General features: G+C 35.1%; 1 protein-coding gene across 1 annotated transcript in view; it reads left to right on the top strand.

Moving 5' to 3' along the window:
• Window positions 1-12096, top strand: part of CALR3 (calreticulin 3) — a gene marked incomplete at its 3' end in the record, with an annotated part of 37136 nt that overhangs the window by 16629 nt on the left and 8411 nt on the right. The window contains exons 5-8 of the mRNA XM_044658574.1: window positions 3183-3392; window positions 6359-6466; window positions 6759-6893; window positions 9658-9750. Of these exons, the coding sequence (XP_044514509.1) occupies window positions 3183-3392; window positions 6359-6466; window positions 6759-6893; window positions 9658-9750 (546 nt within the window). The remainder of the gene's footprint in view (window positions 1-3182; window positions 3393-6358; window positions 6467-6758; window positions 6894-9657; window positions 9751-12096) is intronic.

Raw genomic sequence — 12096 nt, 5'->3', positions numbered from 1 at the left:
TAGAAGATGATGATTCCTCTAGAAGGCTGGTAAAAATAATACTAGCTAACTAACTCTGTTTTCTCAGAATAAGGGCTAAAATTTTCTAATAAAAGAATATTCTGTAAAAAAAAAAAAAGAATATTCTGTGTCTTTTAAATAAGCCACAAACTAACATTTACATGGCATTTTAAGGTTTGCAAAACACTCTAGAAACATTTTTTATTTCATCTTCATAACAATACTATGATTAGTTTATAACACTAGTATCATTCTCCCTTTATAATTGAGGAAACAAGTTCAATGAAATTGTGATTTGCCTAAAGCTACATAGCCAGTAAATGTCAAAAGCTTCATCTGAGCCCACATACCTCCTGACTTTAAGTGCTAGGCTCCATACACTATACCTTATTGTCTTTTTATTCTAAAGGCTAAGGATGATAGAACCCATTTTTTAAAAGTACTATTCATCCAAGCTTATATTCTACAAATATCTGGTACATATAGCTAACATTTATATATCACTTCAAAGTTTGCAAAGCACTTTATAAATATTTTCTAATTTGATCTTACAATAACCCTGGGAGGTAGATATTATCATTCCCATTTTCCAGATGACAAAATTGTGGCCAAGTATGGTGTATGGCTTGCCCAGGATCATGTAGCTTAATAAGTATCTGAAGTAAATTTTGATTTTAGATCTTCCTGATGCCAGAAACTTTTGAAGCTTTGAGAAAAAGATATTTTCCAATTGCTAATATTATATAGGAGTCTATACTATATGAGGTAAGGAGGAGATGTAATGGATAGAGTGCCAGGCCTTGAGTCAGAAAGACTCATCATCTTCCCAACTTGAAATTCGACCTCAGACATTTACTAGCTGTGTGACTCTGGGCAAATCACTTAACCCTGTTTGCCTCTCTTTCCTCATTTGCAAATTGAACTAGAGAAGAAAATGGCAAATGACTCTAATATCATTGCCAAGAAAACCCCAAATAGGATCATGAAAAGTTGGAAACAACTGAAATAGCTGAACAACAGTATCAATTATATACATGAGAATGACCCATTTGTCTACATTCTGCTTAAACTATGTGGTAGTTGATTTTCAATATCCTTGTAGAGTAGAATTCTGTAGACTTCTTCAGAAGAGAAAAAGTCTCATCAGTGCTGTAAATCTGTTCAGGAGGTAGCACTCAGAGTTGAATACACTATTTTAAAAGCCTACAAAATTCTATAATTTCATGGTTTGATGGCGATGCACCATAGTCTTATAGTACTATTTTTTACTTTGAAACACCAAAACCATTAAGAATTGTATAATTGAGAAAATGTAGCATTTGCTTAAAAAAAACCAAACAAACCTTTTGCCTTTTAAATTTTCATTAGATCAGTGCTGATATCTTTTTTTTTTTCACTTGAGAAAGCAAGTTTTCTCTATTATGGGATGACTTTAATAGTTATCTGTCCTACCATTTATAGACAACTATACAATTTACTATATTGTATCAATAAGCTTCTGATTTATGTCATCAGTGTGGCTACAATATGACACTACTTGGATCTGACCATATATCTCTTAAAGGTAATGTAGTAAGTAGGACTTGGCTTACCCTTGTCCATTACACATACATATCCTGTGCCTGATATTCATTAGTGTGAAATTGTGGTCCCTGTAGAGATTAGTGAAAAGTAAACCACTGCAATCTAGGTTTATGACAATGTTCCAAGTTCTGGGTTTCTCTTCTGCTCTTTGTTTTTTGTTTCTTTTCTTTTCTTTTCTTTTAAACCTTTACCTTCTGTCTTGGAGCCAATGTGTATAGGGCTAGCCAATGGGGATTAAGTGACTTGCCCAAAGTCACACAGTTGGGAAGTGTCTGAGGCCAGATTTGAACCTAGGACCTCCCGTTTCTAGGTCTGGCTCTCAATCCACTGAGCTACCCAACTGCCCCTGTTTTTTGTTTCTTACCCCTGGTGCCACTTCTAACTTTCACTGAAATTTATAGGGCTTAATAGTCTCTTCACTCTTACTTATTTTCTTGTCTCATCATCTTTACTTATAATTTCTTCTGTGCCTCCTGCTTTTCTAGAGAAGAGCTTGGATTTCATAATCATACATGCCCCCACTACAAAAACTCCTTTACTCTAGGCCCCAGATTGGCCAGTCACAGTGATCCTTGCTTCTTAGTTATTTTCCTTAAAAGCTTTAAAGAAGCCGTTATTGTTTCCTGAAGAAGGTAATTGTTTTTCTGGGTTGAATAGTGTTCTGGAGGCTTGAAATTACTGAAGTCTGAGGTCACTTGTTATAAAGTAGAAAGATACACTTTCTGAGTACTTCTCTAGTCTTTTTCAAGAAAAGATTGTACTGAATTGTGTACTTAAGAAAACCTACTTATTTTTATCTACATGGTATGCTGTAGAGAGAAAAAACACTAATTTTTGAGCTGTAAGGCTTAGGTTCTAGTCCTGACTCTGCCATTAATTAGGTCTATGGCCTTAGGCACTTTTCTGGGCTTCTGATTCTTTATCCATAAAAAGAGATTGTTGATCTAAATAATCTATAATGTCTCTTCCAACTCTTACATTCCACAGCTACATAATTTAGAAGTTTTCCTTTTTTTAAGACATATGACATGTTATTTTAATTGCATACTATGTTAATTCTTAGAGAATCAGTTCAACACAATGAATCTATACAATGTTTTGTGACTTAGGTAATATTCCCAATATATATAACTTTGTAATTTGTAATGAAGGGGAGAATCATGTGTAAAGGTAGATTTATTTAAGCATGTACAAGAAAATATAGCAAATTGTGTTTATTTGCTCTAAATATAACAATAACTTTAAAAGAAAGGTATTCTTCAGTTTATATAGCTTTACTAAAAACATCTATGTCCATTTTGTAAATGGGAATCATTGTTAATGTATTAAATGAGATCTTAGTATTTATAATTAATATAATTAAAGATCCTACCATAAACTAAATAATTACCCAGTATCTTTTATATATGTTTGCATTTTCACTTATTATGTCATATTAGGCTCTTATAGTAGCTAAGTAATTTACAGTCCAAAAATTAATCTTTATGTTTTCAATTGCCAACATAATTGTTACAAATGAAGGAATTTTAAAGTATCTATTTTGGCAGGAAAAGAAGCATAATAAATGTTTCATTTTTTTTCCTCTCTAAAATGTTCAGGTTGATGGCTTTACACATTTATACACTCTGACATTAAGACCAGATCTAACTTATGAAGTGAAAATTGATACTGACATAATCGAATCAGGCAGCATAGAAGAAGATTGGAATTTACAAAAAATTAGAAGAATGGAGAAATCTGCTTTGAAGATGCCTGAGAATTGGGATAAATTGTCTCAGAATGACAAACCTAGTGATGTTCCATCTCAGGTTTTATTTTTCTCTAAACATTTGTAGAACTTATGAAAATATAAAATATAGTTTATATCTAGCTGGTTAACACATCAGTATTCAATTGATAATGCCCAATTCTCTTTTCAAAAGTATATAGCACTTGCATATTGATCATATATCTTAGAGAATTTATAGTACTGTAGGAAGGATTTGTGACATTTAAAGTTTCAAGTGCTTATTTATTTTTTTTACTATTGTAAATGTGGTATATGTTTTTTTTACATCACTGACATTTTAAAAATGATTTATTGTGTTCTTTCTTACCTTAAATGTGAAGTATTTTTGAGCTATATTTGTTCTGCTTCTACTAAAGTCCTCCTTCAATGCCTTGTCATGGAATCAAAGTTATCCCAAGTTTTTAAAGACTTTGCTAGTGAAGTGAAATCTCTCATGGATTCTGATGACCTAGAAAGTCTTTAAGTACAGGGCTGAACACAGATTGTTATATGGCAACTAAACTAGCCAAGCTGTAAAAGTGAAATTTGGGAGATGCTATCTAATTTTTTATCGTAACAAAGCTTAGAGAGGTTCATTACGAAATTGTTAACAAACTCACATTTGATTTTTTTTTGCCCATAGCAATTTATTAATTACTTACTTCCATGTGGAATCTACATTTGTTGCATTGTGGAAGAAGTATCAACACTAATGAAATTATAGATTTTAAAGAAATATTAGAATATGCTATGTATTATGCATGAATCAGGTCCTGGGTTCAAATATGACCTTAGATACTTCCTAGCTGTGTGACCCTAAGCAAGTCACTTAACCACAAATGCCTAGCCCTTACCTCTCTCCTGCCTTAAAATCAATAGTTAGTGTCCATTCTAAGGCAAAGGTAAGGGTTTTAAAAAAAAAATAAACAAAAACAGTTATACAACATGAACTGTCAATGATAGCATTTCTGAACAGAAAAGCTGATCTGGACAGCTGTATAGAGAGAAATGTAACAAGTAAAAGGTGGTCTGAAGACTCACTGTAGTGGGGACAAGGCCTTAGTCAGCCAAATGAAGAATCAATTCTAGTTAGACATACCTTTCAAACTCTCACTATCTTTATCTCTCTCTCTTTTTATTAATAAATGCTTATAAATCTGGTGGTGAGCCTCTAGGCTGATTACCATTTATATGTTACAGAGACAAACTTTAGGAGATTACTAAATCCTTACCAGAGCCAAAATAATTCGTCACATGCTGGCCGACTTTCTAATGGAAACCATCTCCTCACTGCTCTTCAAATGATGGTCACATAAATCATCACAGGAAAAATTTGCAGATTAAGAAGGCTTTGCCAGAATTTGTGTTTGGCTGGCATTTGAGAACCCAAGATATTCAATTCAATTCAATAAGCTTTTTATTGCGTGCCCAGTACTAGGGATAGTGAGACAAAACAAAGGAGTTTCTAGTCTAAAGGAGTTTAAAGAGGAGGTGAAGAGTAGAGAGGGACACATACACAGATAAAAAAAATCAAAAATTTCTACAAAATAAATACAAATTTCAGAGTGAGGGTAGGGAAAGCAATAGTAACCTGGGAGAAGTATGAAAGGAAGGCCTGGTATAAAAAAGTGGTACTTGAGTTAAGCTTTGAACATAATTAGGGAATCTAAGAGACAGAGAGCTGCCTATACAAGAGCGTGGAGATAGATTATAAATTTGTTGCTGCTGTCAGGATATGTGTTTACGTGCATTTTATATAATATATGAAATCCAACATAATAACTTTAACAAAACAACAAAAGCATCCTGTTTGCTTACAGTTGTTATTCTAATTATTATTTTGGACATAGCTCTAGTCATTGTGTAGAGGGGGTTATTCTGACTTGGCTTCCTTCATTCTTTATTACTTCAAAGCAATTTGACAAACATTTATTAAGCACTTATATATGTCAATCTTGTGCCAGGCCGTGGAGATATAAAGACAAAAATGGTGCTTATATTCTATTGGGAAGACCCAACAGGAACATATAGAAATAAATACAAAATAGAGAAAGAGTAAATCCAGACTCATTATAGGGAGAGGGGAGAAAACAAACAACTTGGTGCAATGAAAGGTGGAAATTAGGAAAAGCTTCATGCACCTAAGCTGTGTCTTTTTAAAAGAGAAGCTAAGGTTTCCAAGAGGTAAAGATAAAGAGCGAGACCACTCCAAATAGAGTGGACAGCTTGAATAAAGTCACAGGAGGTGGAATAATGTGTGCAGGGGGAGCTGCAGACAGGCTAGTTTGGCAAGCAGAATGCTGGACCATCGGCAGGCTTAATTACTTAAAGCATTTTTGGGGAGGGGATAACTAATGTTTCAGTCCAACCAATTGCATTGCTCCTGATTCAATCCAGAAGAAATGTTCATATGTTGTAATGGGTAACAGCATGTTACTGTCTTATGAACACATCTAAACCTCATCATCTATGAGTACATGTACGTCACCTAAACTTGGGAGAATGGAACAAAATCTCTCTCCCTTATATGCAAGCATACATACATATATGTGTGTGTGTGCATATATATTACATGTAAGCAGGAATTGCTTTACTTTATCCTTGTATTCCCAACACCAAGCACAGTGCCTGAAACATAGTAGGCACTCAACAAATGGTTGTTGATTTTGCTAGATTGATCATTAAATACTTTAATGTGTTTGCTAGGATGGTTAGAGGGCAGAAAACATATGCATACTCATGTATTTGACTAGGATTTCTTAGCAGGTAAGGAAATCCAAAGCACTTGAGTGAGCAAATAATTTAACAAGCATTTATTTACTTACTATGGGCAAAGCACTGTATTAGGTGCTAGGAATACAAACTCAGAAATAAAGCAACCCCTGCCTTCAACTCTGGGTCAGATTGATAGGAATGGAATTTTGACTCTACTCTTCTAAACTGCAGAGACGATGTAAAAATCCCTTTAGTAGAATATAAATATACATTCATGTTTTTCTTTCATAGGACTGGGATAAACACATTTTGGATGCCAGTGCCAACAAGCCTAGTGACTGGAATAGTGAATTGGATGGAGAATGGCAGCCATCAGTGATCCAGAAACCTAAACATAAAGTATCTAACATTTTCTTCAAGAATGACATAACACAATGGAACTATAACCATGAGGGGATTGACAAGAATATTTTGGTGTAGTAGGAAGAACATTAGATTTGGAATCAGATGTTTTGAATTTCTAGATTTCTAAACTATAATCCTTGTGTGACCTTGGATGAGTCACCCCCAAGTGACCCTGTTTCATTATCTGTAAAATGAGGGATTAGACTAGATAATTTCTAAAGTCTACAGTTCTCAATTCTATAATCATGAGGTCTTATTTTGACCATTTTTTTGTGGTTTATTGCAGGATGGATTGAAATTAGATAATTCAGATTATAAAGATGTTTGGCTTCATAAGAAGATTGAAAACCCAGGATACTTGCAAGATTTTGAATTCTTAGAATATGAGGATATCGGTGTTATTGGACTGGAACTTTGGCAGGTCATTTAGGTTTAATTCACTTTAATTAGAATCTAAGCGGTTTGATCCCTTCTGAATTGAATACCAGGCTAGATATATTTGGTAGGTTTATTAAAGTCATTAAAGCATTGAGGAATAATGTTGATAGTAAATATTTGATGAAACCTGATATGATGTTACAGTATAAGCTGAAATAACTATTCTTGTCTTATTATTTTGAGGATGCTTCAACTTTTATTGTCTGTAGCTAAATTAGCTGAATATTACCTAGATGCATTAAGCTTCTGAAAGATAAAGTTATTATGTGTTGAAATGTAAGAGTCCTTTTCATCCTGTGTCCCACTTTAATGTCATTGTAACACCACTGATTATTGAAAAGCATTTTGTAAAGGAAGACTTTCTTGAATTCTTTCCAAGAGAATATGATTATTAAATTATATAAAAGAACCTTGTTCTACTGCCTGGACCTGAAGAACTATGTCAATATTAGGGCTCAGTGGACTTTATTTATAATTTTATAGAAAAGATAAAGTCAGAAATTTCTCACATAGAATTAAATTTGGGTTTAGATCTTAATTATTTGTAAGTCATTTTGGCCAATGCATTATCTCAAAGGAGACAGAATATATTCCCTGTAGATAGATAGATAGGATCATAGAAGTAATGAAGATGAGCTTGGAACAAGACTTTGGGGGTTAACAGAAGATAGAAGGGTCTGGTATGCTATGGTCCATGGGGCACAAAGAATTGGAACCAAAATAATGACTGAACAGTAACCACAACAGCTTTCACATAATCTAAAAAATTCATTTAGCGTGAAATACAACCTGTTTTAAATGAGCTTCCATGAACCAAACTCTATGTAATTATAATGGCTAAGCTCAGCCTTGGAGAAAAGTTGAAAAAATATAACTCCTTATTTCGTTGCCTAGATGGGGACTAGAGATTGCAGAATGTTGCATATGCTGTCAGACACAGTCAACATGTTCATTAGTTTTGGTGAACTGCTTTTTTCTTTCTTGCTCAACTGGCTTTTTTTCTTTCCTTTTTAATCTTTGTTATAAAGAGTGGTTCTCTAGGTAAGAAGAGGTGAGACATATTTAGAACAAATGTTATATAAAAATGAACGGTATCAGCAAAAATCAGATAATTTATTTATTTATTTTTTTAAACCCTTAACTTCTGTGTATTGGCTCCTTGGTGGAAGAGTGGTAAGGGTGAGCAATGGAGGTCAAGTGACTTGTCCAGGGTCACACAGCTGGGAAGTGTCTGAGGTCGGATTCGAACCTAGGACCTCCTGTCTCTAGGACTGACTCAATCCACTGAGCTACCCAGCTGCCCCCCAGATAATTTTTTAAAAGGGAGGTTTTGTGCTATATAGATGTATATATATAATCCATATATATGCATATACATATGTGACACTATGGATGTGAAATAACTATTACATGTATAGAGACTTTACTTTTGTTTTGGTTGGCACACAGATTAAAGAATTCATATTTTATGCTAGAAGCAAGTTAATATAAAAATCTGATGGAAGACTTCTCATGCACAGAAGTCAAATGGATCTGTGATTTCTTGTCTTCTTGTTTTTAGCACAATTATGTTTTGAAAAGGGTACAAAGCAATAGAATTGTTTGGACTTTGAGACTAAGGTCAGGGTCAAGTAATCCTTTGAAAGATTATTATGTTCTAAATACAATATACTTTGTTACCCAAAATTTCTATAAACTTGTTTGACCATATTTTCTTTCTTTTTTAACCCTTACTGTCTGTTCTAGAATTGATTCTAAGTTTCACTTCTAAGGCATAAGAGTAGATAAGAACTAGGCAATTGGGGTGGGGTGGGGTGAGCAGTAGTTAAGTGGCCCAGTGGATTGAGAGCCAGGCTCAGAGATGGAAGGTCCTGGGTTCAAATGTGACCTCCAGACACTTCCTAGTTGTGTGACCTTGGGCAAGTTACTTAACCCCCATTGCCTAGCCCTTATTGCTCTCCTGCCTTAGAAGCAATACACAGTATTGAGTCTTTTTTTTTTTTTAAACCCTTACCTTCTGCCTTGGAGCCAAAAGTATTGGCTCCAAGGCAGAAGAATGGTAAGGGTAGACAATGGGGGTCAAGTGACTTGCCCAGGGTCACACAGCTGGGAAGTGTCTGAGGCCAGATTTGAACCCAGGACCACACAGTATTGATTCTAAAATAGAAGGTGAGGGTTTAAAAAAAAAAAAAGAACTAGGCAATGGGGTTTAAGTGACTTGCCCAGGGCCATATAGCTAGGAAGTGTATGAGGCCATATTTGAACCAGATACTCCTGACTCCAGTTCTGGCTCTCTGTCCTCTGAGTCACCTTTCTGCCCCCTAACCATGCTCTCTTGAGCAGTAATCACTAAAATGGTACTGGGGAAAAGACAGTAGGGATTTTGTAGTAAATTCCTATGTGCTTAAAAAATATAGCATTCCATTTTCCAAATTGAAGGATCTAAGAATTTGTCTCCCTTTATCAACACAAATCACAATTCTTCTATACCTTTTCTTTAAGTACATAATATGTCAGAAACATTTTTCTGGCTGGTGGGGATGGACTGTGATCTTCATCATTTGAGGGAATATCCAAACCCCTTAAATTAGATACATTTGAGAATTTGAATAAGAAGAAGAAAAAGAAAATAAAGGGGTTGAACTTCATGATCTCTAAGGACTCTTTCAGCTTTAACCATAATGATCTTAGGAAATTTTTTAAAGCTTTATATAATAAAAATTAATAGACTCACCTTTCATGACTAGGTAAGATCTGGAACCATCTTTGATAACTTTTTGATCACTGATGATGAAAATTATGCTTCAGATTTTGGCCTAAAAACCTGGGGAAGGACAAAGGTAAATGAAATTTCTATTTATTTAAATACATACTAAATAGTAAGTGCTATAACTCATAGAAGGGAGGGAAGGGCCATGTGGTTGGAATGGACAGGAAAATTTCACATTTATTATATGCCTTTTATCTGCATGCTTCCTTTTTATTTAAATTTCCTTATTATGAACACAATTATAATTTTTATTAAGAGATATGAGAGCATCAGGCAAAAATTTAGTAAAACAAAATTCATTGAGAATAATCGTAGTCTTAAATGGGTTCAAAAAATAAATTTCAGAAATAAAAGATGAAAGTGACATGGCTAGACAGCAATGTCCAAAATGCCTGAAAAAGATCTGAGGCTTTTAAGAGACCCCAAAACAATGTGAATATGATGTGGCAACCAAAAAGTTAATGTTAACTTCATCTATATTAAGAAATATATAAATCCCAGTAATAAGGAAGTGGCATTGTACTCTGCCCTCAGTCAGTCCATACCTGGAATATTATGCTTACTTATGGTCACTATAGTTAAGGAAGGACATGGAGAAGCTAGAAAGCATCTCTATGTTTCTGTTGCTCAATGAACTCTAGGACCTCATATTTCACTGAAAAAAACCTGAGACTATTCACAGAGGCTCTTCTCCCCTCTACTTCTTTTCACACCACTCAGATGCCTTCTGCCACTATTTCCTCTTTCACTCTTCTCACTTGATTAGGTGGCTCTTCTCCTTGCCAAGACAAACCCTTCTACATGCATAAGTGATCCCATTCCATTCTATCTTCTATAGCACATTGGCCCCTCACATCAACCCTGTTCTCTCACTAATCTTTAATCACTTCCTATCTTTTGGCTGCTTTTCTTCTGACTTCCCTACTGCCATGTCCATATCCAACCCTCACTTGATTCATCTATTTCCAATAGCTCTTGTCCTGTATCTCTCCCCTCCCTTTTGTGGCTAAATCCCCTGAGACAGTTGTCCACAATAGAGGACTTCACTTCATCTCCTTTCACTCTTCTTAATTCTTTAGTCTGGCTTCTGACCTCATCATCTAACTGAGACTGCTCTCTCCAAAGTTCCTGATGTTCTTAATTGTCAAATCCAATAGCCTTTTCTTAGTCTTCATCTTTCTTGCCCTATCTACAGCCCTTGACCCTGTCAATCATCTTCTTCTCCATGATAATCTTCTCTTTAGGTTTTGGGGCACTGCTTTCTTCTGATTTCCCACCTATCTGATGGCTTCTTTTCTGCCTTCATTGCTTGGTCGTCATATTCCAGATCATGCCTGCTAACTGTGGGTAAGGATGTCCTACAGGGTTCTATCCTGGGCCCTTTTCTCTATTTACCTATATTACCTATTACCTATTTCCTCATCTGTAAGATGAGAATAATAATAACAGCTTCTTCCTAGAGTTGTGAGGATCAAATGAGGTAATAATCATAATGTTTTACATAGTAGGTACTATCTAAGAACTAGCTATTATTATCATCATCATCATTATCATTATTATAGCTATTAGCTAACCACTCTCTCCAGTCCAGTGATACCGGTCTTCTTACTATCCCTCACACATGTTCTCACTAGCCTTCCCTCCTTCTGGGAAAGCTCTCTATCCTTATCTTTGCCTCTGAGTTTCTCTGGCTTCCTTCAACTCTCAGCTAAAGTCCCATCTTCTACAATAAGCCTTTCCCAGGCCTCATTAATCTTAGTGTCTTCACTGTGTGGCTACTCCCTTCCTTCTGTGACGACTTCCCTTAGTGACTACCCTGTATGTATCCTATACGTAGTTGTTACATGTTGTCTCCTCAGTTTAGACTGTGAGCTCCTGAGGATTCCTGAGGATTTTTTTCTTTTTCTTTTTTTGTCTTTCTTCATATCTCCATACTTAGCACAGTGCCTGGGACATAGTAGGTGCTTAATAAACGCTAGATGACTGACTGACTGACAGTAACTATACAATTCCTCTGAATCAAATATAAAATTCTGTTTGGCATTTAAAGCCCTTCACAACTTGGCTCCAAATTACTTTTCCTGGCTTGTTGTATAATATTTACTTTTATTTACCCTACAATAATTAGCATTTACATAGTACTGTCTATTTTCTCCTGTAACTCATGTAACTTTGCCTTTAGAAATTTGGATGCCATGCCATTTAATGCATATATGTTTTGTTCTGATATTGTTTCATTGTCTAGGGCACCTTCCATCAAGATATGATTTCCTTCCTTATCTCTCTCTCTTTTTTTTTTTTAAATAAATCCTCACCTTCAGTCTTGGAGTCAATACTGTGTACTGGTCCTAAGGCAGAAGAATGGTAAGGGCTAGGCAATGGGGATTAAGTGACTTGTTCAGGGTCACACAGCTGG

Source organism: Gracilinanus agilis, chromosome 1, assembly GCF_016433145.1.
Source record: "Gracilinanus agilis isolate LMUSP501 chromosome 1, AgileGrace, whole genome shotgun sequence".
Taxonomy (NCBI): Eukaryota; Metazoa; Chordata; class Mammalia; order Didelphimorphia; family Didelphidae; genus Gracilinanus; species Gracilinanus agilis.
The sequence above is the reverse complement of the archived record's forward strand: the minus strand, read 5'-3'. Positions and strand labels throughout refer to the sequence as shown.